At 40.0% G+C, this 15686-nt stretch overlaps 1 protein-coding gene and 1 long non-coding RNA gene across 3 annotated transcripts in view; one reads left to right on the top strand and one right to left on the bottom strand.

Moving 5' to 3' along the window:
* The window catches only part of dock1 (dedicator of cytokinesis 1), a 176465-nt gene extending 168406 nt beyond the window's left edge, over positions 1-8059 (top strand). For both annotated transcript variants that reach the window (XM_071463032.1, XM_071463031.1), the window contains exons 48-52: positions 1244-1386; positions 1996-2194; positions 4637-4817; positions 5874-6025; positions 7164-8059. In XM_071463032.1, coding sequence (XP_071319133.1) covers positions 1244-1386; positions 1996-2194; positions 4637-4817; positions 5874-6025; positions 7164-7259 — 771 coding nt within the window. In that variant the 3' untranslated portion in view covers positions 7260-8059. The remainder of the gene's footprint in view (positions 1-1243; positions 1387-1995; positions 2195-4636; positions 4818-5873; positions 6026-7163) is intronic.
* Positions 7728-13217, bottom strand: LOC139608906 (uncharacterized). The gene is made up of 2 exons (XR_011685112.1): positions 13078-13217; positions 7728-9395 (listed from the first exon to the last, which is right to left on the bottom strand). It is a non-coding gene; the product is annotated as an uncharacterized lncRNA (long non-coding RNA).
* Positions 13218-15686: the final 2469 nt, after the last annotated feature.

The raw sequence follows: 15686 nt of genomic DNA, 5'->3' as shown, positions 1-15686 counted from the left end.
CAGTATCAAGAATACTGAATAAATCCCCTGAATAAAAAAGAGACATACAAACACACAACTGTCAAACTGTATCTCCAACAGTCTTCAACTGTGTTTATATCTATCTACGTGGGGTAAATAGAGAAAGCACTCTGTATTTAGCTCTAACTTTACTATTTTGAGTTTCCTCCCGGTATTTGAGTCCTATATATGCCTAGAACATGTGTGTCAGTGTAGTGATATGCTGCTGGGGACTACCTGCAATCTTTGCTCTCCGTTACAGATTTCATTTTTGCTAGGCCAAGCTTTTCCCTCAATCTTGCCCGAGGTAAAGAGGCCCTTGCTCAATTTAAAGGGAGAGGGTGGTGACCTTTCAAATGAGAGAAAAGCCATCACTTTCCAGGGTGTGATAATAAGGTTATCCTATCAGATGTGTGATGGCCCCTTTCTTTGCTTTAAAAGACTCTTTAAATGCAGAAAAGTTCACTGTTAGTCCCTCGGTTCACCAGATATTTCTTCCAACAGGTTTCAGCAAAAATTAGAAATATCACCATTGTTTTTTGGGGTTTTTTTCCCTTGTTTCCTTCTTTCCCTAACTTTATGTCTGATTGCATTTGGAGCTCTGTAATGTACATAAGCTTGACATTCACCATTATAGTTTCTCTATCCATCACACCAGAGTGCTGAATCCCATCCAGAATGCCCACCTCCTGTTGTCTCTCATTGTATGTACTGCAGCTATAGACTGAACAATTCAACATCACCAAGGACATTGTGATGCTAGCTAGCTAGGAAACCGTATGTATGTAATGTATATTATGAATAAGGTAAGTAATGAAGTCAGGAAAAAACCCACTCACAAAAGAAAATATCCTTCTAATATAGCGACTGTATGAAGTTGATCAGAAAGCTGCTAAAACCACTGCAGAAGTGTTTTAACATTAAGTGCAACTAGCAGTGTCTAGACGCTGCAAAAATATGACTGTGTTTCATTTTAATTAATTAAAGTGTTTTTTAAGTTTTACTTTGAGTTTGGTGCTAATTTGCAAATGCATGCATGCTAACACACCAAACAACAACACGCTACATCAGTTCCTCTCTACAGTCAATTAGTAAAGCATGTAAGAGCACATGTACTCTCCCAGACTTCTCTAAGTACTTGAAACCAAAAAAATAAAAAAGTGAAGATAACTTCAAAGCAGACAGTGACTTTTAAACTGAATTCTTTTTTTTTTTTCCTCTCTCTCTCTGTCTGTGGTGTCAGCCGGCAGCAGACGAACGGCGGGGGCCTCGTCCACACTCCATGGTGCGCTCCTTCACCATGCCCTCCTCCCAGAGGCCGCTGTCAGTGACTTCAGTCACTTCCATTTCCTCTGACAACTCCCCCTCCAGGCCCGGCTCAGACGGGTAACAACTGGTTCTCAATTCTTTAGGGCATAAAATACCATACAACCTCCCTGGCCTTTTGTCATCCCATTTGAGCAGTTAAAAAATGTTTCTGTCGATATCTTCATAAGTCAGTGTCAGGCCTCATATTTAACATTGTAGAGAGATTTCCATTTTTATTTCTAACTTAAGAGGATTTCTGAGGATGTGCACATGCAATATTTAAAAAATGAAAACATTCATTTTTGTTGAGTTCATGGAGACTGTATCTGTCATATACAGTATATGATAAATCCTTACTACATTCATTTTGATGATACATTTATGCTTTTATCTATTTCATTTATTCCTATTTAACACTACTCCAGATTTTTTTTAAAAGACACAGCAGCAGTGTTGTTTAGTGTGTGCTAATGATGGAGGAATACCCCAGCATCTTCTCTGACATGAGTCAGTATTTTATGAAATTCAAGGTTTATGACGGGTCTATTAAAATTGAATAAGCACTTACAGAGAAAGGTCCAGCTCTGCCCTGCATCCCGAGCCAGTAGATGATTGATAAAGCTACTTCAGGTGCACAGACTAGGAAAACAGTTTGATTAGACAAATACCATATTATCTTTTATTCAGTTTTGCCTTGGAGCCTCTCCTGCCAAAGAAGCTACACACCAAGTCTCAGGACAAGCTGGACCGGGATGAACCTGAGAGGGATCGCAAAGAGAAGAAGAAGGAGAAGAGGAACAGTAAGCACCAGGAGATTTTTGATAAAGAGATGAAGACCACGGAGATCCCACTGCAGCCCACTGAAGCTGTCATACTCTCAGAGACGGTACTGTTTTACTTTTCCCTTCTTCTTCTTTTTACTGAACCATTCTCTATTCTCATATTCTTATTTTCTTTTCTCTGTCCTACACAATTGCAATTGAATTTGCTGTGGATATTCATTGTTGAAAAAGAGAAAAATAGGGAAGATAGTGCAAAGAAAGAAAGAAAAAAAGAGTTTGAACTGGCAGCTACTCTGGATTGCAACATGTTTTTAAGCTTGGTATTCTCTCTCTTGGTATTCTCTGTCTTCTCTGTCTTCTCTGTGTTATTAGGGACCTGTAATAACATACCTTTTTCCACTCTTGCTTGTGGATTCCTTGATTTTGGGGACCTCTGACCTTTCTTATAGTGCCACCGAAACCTGCGTTAGTTCACAAAAACAATCAAAACCTAATGGCCGGATTACCATAAGCTTTTCTGAGCACATTTATGCTCCCAAAGCCTGAATCATTTCCTATTTAGACCTTCCAGCAGCTTTTCTCTGGGGTCATTCTCAAACCAAATTAATACACAAAATACATTTGTACACAAAATAATTAATGGCAAGAATACTGTTAAAATTTATATTGTGGTTTTCATATTATGGCTTTTTAATTAAATTTCTTTTCTCTCATCTTTATTTTCTTCTATCCCAGATATTCTACCTTCTCATGTTTCTACCTTACAACTGCTCCCCCTCAATTCTCTTTGCATTCTACTTGTCTTTATCTTCCCCCTCTCTCTCCTGTGCTCATGTTCCTCTTCACCCCGCTGTGTCCATTACAGCAGAGGTATCACTGTGTTCTGCATGCCCAGTGGGAATGTTCCCTGGCTAACAGCGTTAAGATAAGCACAGGAATGGGACCCAAAAGGGGGCCCCTGGCAGTGGTGGAGCCGTCTGGTTTGCGATACGAGCTTCTAGCCTCAGGGGTCAAGGGTAGAACACCTAGGGGTCTCTGGTGGTAGGAAATAGTAGTTGCATTTGAATGTATCGCCTGGGACAGGGAAATCAAGAAATCGTTTTTTAACCCTAACTGAAAATTTCAGTTTTGTGTTTTTACATCCCAGAAAAAAAAAATCACATCCCTGAGTGAAGTGTGCTGTTATTTTCAGTGTCTCCCTTGTGCCAGGCTGTTTGAGTCTGGCCAATTACAAAGTTGTTTGTTAATCTAACCTACAGTGTGGAATAGCCCTGAGGACATATCTTTTCATATTCAAATTCCAGCCATTATAAAGCTGGGAGTGCACAGTCTTGCATGCAAACAATTATTTGCAACCACAAATAAGTTATTGCAATGCAACGAGCACATTTATCCAAATGGTTTCTCCTCCAGGGATACAAACAGCCAACTTAATATGTGTCTGAATACACATGAATCAGTCCCAAAGGAGATGTGAAACTAAATTTCTCATTTAAATGATCTTTTATTGATCCTCAGTTATATTTCATCATAGACTCAACTCATTTACCACATAGTAAATTTTGTTCTGAGTTCTGTTTTATTGAGTTGTCATGTAGTTTAGTTTATTATGCCTTCACACCAGCACCAGCAGTGGCCGAAGGCATTATGTTTTCAGATTGTCCCACCGTCCCTCCCTCTTTTCATCTATTGTTTCCTGTATGGACTGTGATTATATTGGCTCCTTTGTCTTGTTGCTGATTCTTATGCTTCCACACCAGCAACAACCACAGGCGTTATGTTTTCAGGTTGTCCATCTGTCCATCCGTCCAATTCTTTTGAGCACCTCAAGGGAATCTCTTCAAATTTGGCACAAATGTTCACTTGGACTCAAGGATGAACTGATTAGATTTTAGTGGTCAAAGGTCCCAGTGACCTCACAAAACACATTTTCAGCCATAAATCAAGCATTCATACTGTAATTATGATAAAAATACACTTAATACCTTTTATTAGGTTCCTTTAAAGTTGTCACTACAAACAGACAGGTGATGAATTAAAGGAACAACATGAAAAATGAGTGGAGAAACAGGATGACAGTGCCCCACCCATAGGGCACAGGGGGCCACTGAACTGTTTGACGCATATGGAAATGATGTGAATCATACACTATCGCCTTCACAGTCCCTAGATCTCAACGCAATCAAACACATATGGGAGATTTTGAACCAACAGCCCTCTCCACCCCACCATTAAAACACCAAATGAGGGAATATCTTTTGGAAGAATGGCGTTAATGTTCACCCCTACAGTAGAGTCCAGAGACTTGTAGAATCAATGCCGAGGAGCGTTAAAGCAGTTCTGGTGGGTTGTGGTGGCCCAACACCAGCACCTGTCACCTGTCTGTATATTATATGAGTCTGGACAGACATGGATCTAAACTGCAACTTGACAGGTGGTCTGAGGCGTACAACTGCGAGGCGGGAACTCCAGGTTTACTCTGAGAACTCACTAAGTAATGACTCACTCTCTGATAATGTCCACTTTCTTTATACATAATCTCACAGATCAGCCCCCTCCGGCCTCAGAGACCAAGGAGTCAAGTTCTCAACCAGATAAGCGGAGACCGCCGCCTCTCGGTGTCCCCTGGACCCCCTTCTTCGTCCTCCAACTCCTCCTCCTCACCGGGACCTCCACCCATCACACCAAGGAGCAAACTCTGCTTTAGCGCACTGCATGCTGTTTCCAGTAAGAGCGAGCTGACTTTTACTCTCTCTCCCATTCAAACACACCCACACACACAGCTAAGAGGTTCTATCATCTTCAGACTGGAGCTTGCACAATCTCAGTAGGCCCTCTCTGCCTCCCCCCTGGCTGTGTTTTACCTCTTGCATCACTGTTAGCACATGCTGTGGTGCACGTGATGATGCTCAGTTTGATCTCAAACACAGCTCGACTGTATGTGTGATATTAGCTACACTTCTTTAAATGGCCATGCAAATTATAACTGTCAGCACTCCAGATTTACCTCTAAATTTGTCTCTTTGTCACTGCGCTGGATTCTAACACCAGGATCACACATAATGGATATATGTGTTAACTTGCTTTTCAAGAATGTTCGTTACCCGAAGAGAAAAGCCTCCTTTAAATTAATTCAGCTTCACTGCACTGCCATACAGACACTACTTCACATTCACACACATTGTGTTTTCTCTTAAACATTTCACCTGATGCATTTTAAGACTCAGGTGAATCAGTTTTACCCCAGTATCTGTAAGTCTCAGGATTCTTCTTTAGCAGTCCAGTATTTCACTTCTATAAAGCTGGGGACTTGCAGGAAACAAAAAAAAAAAAAAAAAGAATGATCAAAGTCAAAGCAGCAGAGGCCTCTAACAGTGTAACCAATTGTATCTTTTTGTTTGTTGGTCTTCAGCCTCTAACACGGGCTCTTCATTATACAGTTGTGGTAACACTTAACTGTAACCCCTATTACTATCATAAACCATTTATTAAATGTTTATATAGTGCCTAAAAACGCTTAATAGGGGTTGAAGTAAAATGTTAACAAATCTCTAGGCTCTAGCCTGATGACATTATCAGGGCTTGGCATCAAAGTTCATACTAATTATTATTGAAATAAGTGTTTTGCTCTCTTAATTCTTTTTCTTGTTTTTGAAAACATATAATTAGTCTTGAAGAGATGAAATAGGCCATGTGATCTGTTCTGGGTCCCAGACCTGCCGTTTAAGAAACACTAATGTGGTTTGATGATGAATGTGAGCTGATGTGCTCCCTCTTGCACAGGTCTGGAGCTGAACGGGATGGGCTGCTCTGACAAGGGTGAAACCCCTCCTCCGCTGCCTGTGAAAGGCAGCACGGCTGATTATGGCAACCTGCTAGATAATCAAGACTTGACGAGTCCCTCGACGCCTCCACCACCTCCGCCACATCAAAGGGTAGGTGTTTTAATTAGGCCTGAGAGGATCTCCTTAATGATGCATGGCACTTATAATGAAACAAGAGGCCACTACACGCAATTGACATTTGGGTCAGCCTCCTCCACTGTCTCCTGCCCGCGTTCGTCCTGTGCTAATGTGCGTCCATTCATGTCTCTGCGTGTGCATGCATGTTTTACACTCACATTTGTGTGTGCACTGCATTTGTGCGTTAGTTTTATAATCTGTGTCACAGAAAAGTGTAGGCATCATTCAGTTAGCAGCAAGGGCCTACACCCGCCCGTCCACCCCGCTGTTATTTATACTCGTTCCCCACAGCCGGCCCGGCGCTCAGACGTGATTGATTGGATGATTACTTTACCTCTCACATCCATCAGGAGCTCTCCCGCTGTTAATCAGCAGCTCGTCTCTCCACACTCACCGACGTCTACGCTAGCCATCCTCTCGCCTCGCCACTCCGTTAACTAATCTTATTTATCCACTGTCACGGCCCATGGACAGGTAGTAAAACGGAGCCTGGGCACACACAGTGTGGCAGCAGACTGACAGCAGTGTAGTGAGAGCAGATGTTCTGAGACTGAGTGACAGTCGCTCCTCATTTACAGTCCTTGATGCTGGCGGAGGTGAGGTCATTGACGAGCATTACTCTGTGTCTGCTGTGAACTCAGGTGTCTGATGAGGGTCATGTAGGTGGATGGAAAAGTACAAACACTTAAGACTTTTTCTGTCTGGATTGAATAAAGTTCAGTTTTAGGTATTTCAAGATTTTCAGCAAGTTTCAAGTGACTACAATTCCACATAAATACAAAGGATATTTGTTGAAATAACTTAATAGTTTGACTCATGGATGGAAAATGAACATGGCTAAAAATGGCTGAGGTTCAATTTGTAGTCTGACAAATATGCAGTCTGACAATTTCAGGCTGTTGAGACCCCTAATCTGACATAGTGACCGTCTTAAAAGACAGAAATGTTGTGTAAGATGATTCTGGCATTAGTTCTTGTAGTAAAAGACCTGTCAATCATTTTGGCAGTGACGGCAGCCATTAATCCTCTGTTTTGGATTTTAGTGGAAAGCCTAGTTATCCGCACTCAAGAATATTGAGATTTCAAGGTTGCTATTTTTTTCTCTTTTCAGCACATTCCACCTCCTTTGCCCAGCAAGACCCCTCCTCCACCTCCTCCAAAGACCACCAGGAAACAGGCCTCCATCGATTCAGGAATTGTACAGTGAACAGAGACGCTGACAGTAGGACCAAACAACACACTGACAACACAACAAAAACACCGTCAACAGTAACCGCCCCACCCCTTCCGAAAAAACGCGGTTGTTTTTACCCACACATTCCTCGCTCCCTGTCCCAGCTTGACAAGATGAATACCTCACTGCAGCCCACCCCCTCTTATCATCTTTTTTCATTTTTTTCATTTGCCTTCAGTTTGACGATGATGCAGTCCGCAACAGGGAGCATGTTGCACAGATGAGTAGTCACTGAATTTGTAGATGCTGTCTACGACCGACACCATGCCACTTCAAGACTTTTTATCATGACATGAGATTGTGTTCAGATAGATAAGCTTGGACCAACAGCTTTCCGATACTGACCCTCTCTCAAGTATATGAGAGCGCATAGCTCATTAAAGTATATTCCTATCGCTTTTTATTCATATTCCCACTATGTACAGAGGTTTGTATATATGATTTGATTTTATTTCAGGTTTTTTTTTTTTTTTTTTGTATGTGATTTCACCATGACTCTTTTTGTATTAACGTATCATTAGATTAAGTGGCATTTATATGAAACAAAAAAGGGCCTGTAGGTTTTGAATTGACAGGGACTTGACAGAGTTGGTATGTGAAAACCTATCATGGATTTTATTGGTTAAAATTTTGGAGTGCACATACAACTAATTCCTATTGCATTATCATTGTTCAGACCTTGTCCTAGATTGCTGTAACCATGGATTTCAATAATATTGACTGTTCCCAATTCACTACTGACATGACTTCTGAATAAACTTAAAATGTATGTATTTTTAAAAAAAAAAATGTGTGCCTCATTATTTTGTCTCCAGCAAAAGATGCTGAAAATAGACTTGAGTGTTTGTACATTTCAGAAATCCAAAACAAACCATCAATCTGTGCAATGTTTCCCCACTTCCACTGAACACTGAGTAACAAAGCTTTCTCCCTGTTTGACTGACAGCCTTCACAACAGCCACTTCATTATCGACACACAGGCGCTTTTTGCCGGGGTGTGTTGCTCCATAGAAAGTCTTCTATATGGGCTAATGCAATCTGATTTACATAATGCATCCGCTCACCAAGTGATCATTTCTGTTTTTCAAAGCTGAAAGTGTAAATCTGGAATGTGGCCCATATTCGAAGAATAGTTGAGCGACGTAGATGAGCCAAGAAAACACAGGTGCCAGCTCTGTCCTGTGTCATGCTTTTCTTAAATTCTGCTTTTTTAGAAGCTGCTGGAGGTCATACTTAGAGTTCTGGTTTCTGCTGGTTGCTTCACATTACTGTGGTGTAACAACACTTCATGCGAATGCAAAGTTAATCAATTTTTTTATGGTTTTGTTTAATTTTGTTGTTTGAACATAATAGATTGGGTGTCATGGGACTCTCATCCAAGACACACAGACTGACAAGTTTTTTTTCTCAGCTTTCTATGCTTGATGGCTTTAATGTATTTTGACTCCAAATTAATGATTGGAGTCTGAACCATTAAGTCAGTGTATAATTATCTGTTGTGCAGCAGCTTTAATGAATTACTCTTTAATTAGTTTAGTAATATGTGCATTACTTTGGCTGTCGGTGGAATAACTTGACTAATATAAAGTTTGGAGACAGTAATCATTTTGGCATAGACAGCACTTGAGGCATACAGCTTTTAGGAAATATAGCCTTTAATGATTATGTTTATACTGTGTGTTGAAGTGTGGTCTTGTAGGTACACAATCTACAACACCACACACAATCAGTTTTACTAACTGGAAGGAAATCTTGTAACTTTCACCAGGTGGTCATCTTCCTTTCCACATTAAGCCACTTTTTGTATTGTATTTCATTCGATCCTGTAGTTTATGATCAACAGTTGAACAGATATATATATTTTTTTTTTTCTAGTTTCCAGTTGTTATTTGTGCTCTAGTGGCTCAAAGCTGCTATAAAATTGGCCTGGTGAACCTGAGTTTACCAACCCATATTTAATTGTAGCCTGCACATTTGGTAAATGTATTTACAGGCCCTGTTGTCTGTACCATAAAACCAGCTTGTGGGACCTTCTTGAAGTGTTTGCCCCGGGTGACTCATATTCCTCTGTTCTCCCATTCTGCTGATGCTCTGTGAGTGGGTGTGCGCCTGAGGAGAAATGCACAAACTGTAGCATCTGTTGTCTGAAGGTGTCTTTTTTTTAACGTCTCAAGAAACTTGGGGTTTACAAAGCCATCTTATCCTAATTAGAAACACTAAATGACATCTTTTCGCTTGGAGTTTTATTTAGGAAAAGCACTCATAAGAGACAGCTTGAAATAATGTAGCTCATGGGTTGTTTTAACATATTTTGTCAACAATTAAATGGCTCATTAATGTGTCAGTAGCTCACCCACTGTCAAAATGCAGAATTTAATGCTTTTTCTTAATTTTTCATCAATAAGCATTTAAAACATAAGTAAACAAAATTGCCTTGTGCATATAATTCTCTGCAGAACCAAGCGTCTCATGGATTAAGAGTAATCAGAGAGGTGCTGGAGCTTTGAAAAATCGTTATTGTGTAGATTATAAATTGATAGTCATCTGCAGTCTATTCCATTTCCTTTCATCCTTCCTGCACCACCCCCTCTTTCCTCATTGTTAAACAGTGAAGTCCATTTAATCCTGGAGGGAACCAATCATTGTTGTTCACATGTTACCGCTGCTGAATTCAAGGTACAGTATTTGCAGTTTAGAACCTTCATTTGACCATGCACTATCTGTCCAGATGATAAATTGCTCTCCAAAAGGAAAGAAATGGAGTAAGTAATACTCAATAAAAATGCAAGCTTTACTATCATACCAATAATATTTTCTCTCGTGTTTTCTCCTCTTTCCTTGTTCTGTTTCTGTTCCAGTTCCTCTCACGGGCTGACTATCTGACTCTCTCTAAGGACCATTACCGTTGCTACAGTGCAGTACCAACATCAAACTGTTAGGATTTATGTTTTCAATTGACTCTATGTAAACAGCTTAAGTCAGTGTATAAGGTGCCACAAGACCAAAATGAAGGCACAAGGGCAGTCATCCACCGACTACATTTTCTATATTGTGTAAAATGTCCACCCTCAATGATAAAAATATATCAAATCTCTACAAATTGATCTTTAATTTCTCAATTTGAAATCAAGAACTTATGTACAACTCAAAATAAGTGATTGGGGGAAAAAAACCCAAGCATCTAAATGGAATTCATCCATCATTAATTGAATTATTTACACCTGTGTTCTTCCTATTGCGCCGTGTCTTCTGTGAAAAAGGTCTAATGTGTTAGTTCACTATGACGCACCTGCGCTCATCGCTGATGTAGCCAGTTGTTTTTATAAGTCACATGATTAGCTGAATGCAAATCACCTGTGTGGAATTAAGACGCGAGTGAAGGAGGAAGTGACTTTAGGTTAAATACAGCTGAATCTGCCAACGTCCAACAGCTGCTTGGTCAACGTCCAGGCAAAAAAAAAAAAAAAAAAAAAAACCCATCATGAATACAAAATAACACACAAATCTGCGCCAGAGTTTCTGAGGAGTAATAGTCACAGGAGGAAGGGTACAAGAAAATTTTCCAAGGCACTGAATATTAGTCAGAATACAGTGACGGTCAATCATAAAAAATGACACAGCTGTAAATTTGACTGCAGCAGGTTTGTGGACGTTCTAAAGGAGCTACAAGGATCTTACGGTTGAGGTGCACGCAGAAAATGTTGCCCCCATGGGCAGCTTCTTGGAACAGTGGCAAAGAGAAAACCACTGTTAAAAAAAAAAAAAGCTTATGTGATATTACACACTGTGATGCTGTGATGTTTCTCTGCAACCTGGAAGGTTTGTGAAAGTACAGGGAACATATACGTTTTGGAGGAAAGCCTGCTGCAACCTGCAAGAGATGTGAGTGGGATCTGGAAGATTTATTCTTCAGCAAGACAATAACCCCAAATCTAATACACAGGAATGGCTTCTGAAAAACTGTGTCCACACTTCAATGCAATATATTTGTGCCAAAAATAAACTTTATAGGAAACTGTATTTATGTAGCTCTTTTCAGTTAAGTAGTAACATTGCAAAAAAAGCAGGGATAAGCCATAAAATTTGCAGAAATTATGGAAAAACAGACAAATAATCAAATTATTTTTTTAGAAACATCATGGTACAAGAGTTTAAAGAGTTGAACGTTTCTGTTATATTCTTGGAGTTTGTTCAGTTTTGCAAAGAATAATGGGGGGAAAGATCTCACCGTTCAGGTGTACAAAGCTGGTACGGTTCCATGTACACAGACTGCAAAATATTGACTGGAGGAGGCCGAATAATTGCCATCAAGTACTTGGTTATTTATATTTGTATTTAATTTAAGTCAGTTTTACAGATTTGTTTTCACTCTGGCATTTAAAAGTTTCAGGGTGATGAATATCAAAGGTATTACACCCACAGTAAACTCGTTAAACAATAAAACTCTATAGTCCAAGGGGGGGTCTGGTACTTTTTTATAGACACTGTGTAACCTGCTTATTGCATTTCAATGATAAGTTCTCACCAAACTAAGGGATGGGAATAAAAAGTTTGATCTGTGGCATAATTCACTTATCAAGAATACCCAGTGCACACTCAATATCTAGCCTTGCAATTGAAAAGGGATAAAGGGTGAAGCATTTCAGCAGTGGTAATATTACATAGTTAACTGGCAGCTATTTCAATAGGCTCTCAGTGATTTGTGCTCAGGCATTATGCCTCGCCCTCTCTCTCCTCAAAGCACAGGGAAATGCATCGCTTAATTGAGAGGATTTCCAGGGGCTTTGTGGGGGGAAAGCTGTGAGCTAGCTCCTTCTCTCCAGGAGAAATGTATTTACAACGCACTCTATCCCCATCGCATTTGTCATTCCAGCCTGGAATAATGTGTATATTTTCCCTCCCTCTTGACACACTTTCATTCGCTGGGACGCTACAAATGTCTCTGTTTCATTTAAAATGTCTCCTTGGCATAATGAAAGAGGACAATATTTCCATAAATCCACAGCCATGCATATATCCAATCACAACTGTCTATGGGGTTTTCATGGCTTTCCAAATGGAGACTCTCTGCAAGTACACAGTAATGGACATGGTTAGCAGTTGCTATTATACTGTTAATATACCGATACTCAAGGAATACATAATGTTTCAGGAGTTAAAGTTACATTTTCTGACACAGTATAAAGTCATTTTTGTATTTTTTTTCTAGGGTTAAGAATGAGAGTGGTAAAAGTTATGCTGGAGGAAGGTATGTCGTTTAGTATGAATTCATCTTTAAAACAGCATGGCAGTAAACATGGACCTGCTGCCAAGGGCCACTTGAGGCTGGCTCCAAAAAGGCAGCCAGTCCCCATAGACTCCCATTTTAAATGCCCAACTTCACAGCAGAAATAAACATATTAACAAACTGGTACAAAAAAGTACTGTTCGGGGGGTGAAATCTTACTCACCCATTAATTTTTTGTCTTACAGTATGAATAGCTGAGGGTGTGCTCACTTTGACTCACAGGTGGGTGCTGTCCGCTAGTTGTTTGGTTTTTTTGGTTTTTTCCCCAAGTCCAGTGACTGAACGGTTGTTTGCCAACCGCCAATAAATTTCAGAGAAGAAGAAGTGTGACTAGCCATTATATGTGTGGAGGCTTTTTCATGCAAATGTCGGATTACTAATAATATGGCTTTCTGTGTGGTTAATTGACCAACAGAACTTGAGAAAGTCTGTGTCTCCTGAGGTGAATGAAATTAGTATTATTTTTATTTGTATGTTGGTGCTATAGAGGTCTGTTTACCATACCTGGCTTGCTAGCCTAGCCCGTTAACTAGCTAATTAGCCGGCAAATGAATTAGCCTTCGAGGAAGTTGCCCAGCGATGCTAACAATGCTAACGGTGAGGTATGCTTGCCTGAGCCGAAGTCTCGGCTCCACACACCCCCCACCTCTTCACCCATTTTCGGATTAGGTGGAGTCAAGCACTGCTAGGTTGGCGACGGTAAGCGGTCCACCCTGAGCATCAAATCTTCCGACGCCTGTGGATGGCGTCACCGAGGTGAGTCCATCTTTACATCATGGCTGTAGGCCTACACTGCCATCCATAGAGCGGTGGTCTATGGACCATAAAGGTCTGGTATGATGGAGGCAGCAATTGTTTGATGCAAATGTAAAACTTTGTGGTGTTGCTAACCATGTAAATATGATTTATTGCTTTCTAATCCAGCTAAAAAATTATTTAAAAAACTTACTCATATGCCACCCCCCTCTATTTCTCCTTGTTTTAACTGAGGCTATTCACAGTTAACCATGTGATAAAGAAGAAAATGCTATAAAATTAAATTAATCTGAAAAGTAACATGGTAATTGACATTCTAAATGTCACCTGGCTGAAAAATGAAAGATTTGCATTTACATCACCTGTTGCCATCTAAATGTACCACTTCCTGTCGTCGCTCCCTGTAAACACAGTTGTAGCTTCACCCGCAGTCAACAGGTGTCATCGTGACACTGGAGTGATGTGTGTAACTATCTCATCAGAGTTGTCACTGAGTGGTTCAGCAAACCCACTGAATGGATTGCGTTCAGTGACAGAGCAAACATCACTTGTGTGTGGAGAACAAGGCTGGTGTTATGTTACTCTTTTGTGAGACGATCTGCATTGCTCCACAGAAATATGAAAATAAAAATTGCCGTTGAGTCAAAACAAAACGCTTCAATACCAGCCCCTGCTGTTTACTGCAGACTCTTTGTTCAATTTCTTTGAAAACATAATAGACACTGAATCATTGAGGACATGAGATTGTAGAATAATTCACTGCTGCTCCTTGTGTAAAAGCAAGACAAGCTTAGTAATGACATATAAATTACAGCTGCAGCCATAAGTCAATGAAGCAATTAAATTAATCGACAGAAAAGATATAGCCAACAATTTTGATAATCGACACAATATGATAGTAAACTCAATATCTTTGGGTTTTAAACAGTTGGTTGGAAAAACATGCATTCAGATATGTTAACTCGGCCTTTGGTGAATTGTGATGAGCATTTTCTACTATTTCCTCATATACTTTAAGTGATTAACTGAAAGAAGTGGTCATCAGACTAATTGATAATGAAAATAATTGTTAGTTGATGCCTGTGCTCCTACTCCTGTGCAGGAATAATAGTACATTGCACCAGCTTTTTCCTGTATCAGTTACTGTGAAGCCATTTGATAAGACATAATTGTATTCAGAAATGCATGTTCATGAGCACAACTCCAACTGATATAATGAAGTCTTAATATAAATAAAGGGCCCCGCTATAAGACCAGGGCCACAAGGTTAGGTAAGGAAGGACACTGATGTTGCACTTTATTTGTGCACATTATAAACAAATTTGCAATAAATCAAATTAAGTACACATCATTTGACAAGGTTGTTGCCTGCTTTTTCCATTTGGTGGCTCTAGGAAATTTTAGTTGCAGCCCTACTGCAGTAATTAATGATAGAAACTGATTTTGAGTCACTATAAGTGAAGTTTCAAATGACTTTATACTCTTAAAGTGTGTGATTTTGATGATAGCAAACTGTCCTTCGACCATGTTTCTAAACTGTGGGCAGACTTTATAGTAAACACCTGCACCGGTAGCTGTGAGCCAAGCCTTTGATTGAACACTTTAATGCTGTTTTTCTGTGCTGCCTCCAACTTTACACACTCCAGACAGACACTCCATCACTCTCTTATCACGAACAACTGTCACAGGCGGCTCTTTCGTACAGAGACTAGTCGACACCGGACTGTAAAGCACAGCAGAACTGTTGGCATTTCAAATCTGAGCCTGTTAGTGTGGATGTTATTTTGTGCTATATTCAGCACTAAATACAAAATGTACATTCTGCACACAGGCCTATTATCTTGGTTTTAGAGAGAGAGCCAAGTGGTGGTGATCTATATTAGCTGAGGCTATTATGAAGCACTGGGTTTTCCCAGGCAGTCAGTGAGACGTGTTGCTAGGAAACATACCTAGAGATCGGGGGTGGAGAACTGGTTTGATGAGGAAGCAGAGTTCCCAGCTAGTTTGAGCCAAACATGGAAATAACTAAAAAGTGCCATAGGCATGCTGTCCCAATAGCAGAATATTGACTTGATTATAGTTAATTAAATCTTTATTACTTGGTATTTTTGATATTATCTCCATATTTTTGTCCTCTTTCAGAAGGATTTCTCATGCAAGAATAAAATAGATGGATATTCTTCATTGACTTCTGCTAATATGATGATGGTATGATTTCATAACTATGATTGAGAGCTATCGGCTGTTTTCATTACAATCCTGACCTGTTAAAAGGCAAAATGTGATTAATCATCATTCACACCAATGCTTACATCTGACATTATCATACAGTGGGGATGTGCTGACCTTTTCAAAGC

This window comes from Trachinotus anak, unplaced genomic scaffold (assembly GCF_046630095.1).
Source record: "Trachinotus anak isolate AG129_WGS33_773 ecotype Australia unplaced genomic scaffold, CSIRO_AGI_Tana_v1 ptg000025l, whole genome shotgun sequence".
Classification (NCBI taxonomy): Eukaryota; Metazoa; Chordata; class Actinopteri; order Carangiformes; family Carangidae; genus Trachinotus; species Trachinotus anak.
This window is presented reverse-complemented; position numbering and strand designations above follow the sequence as displayed.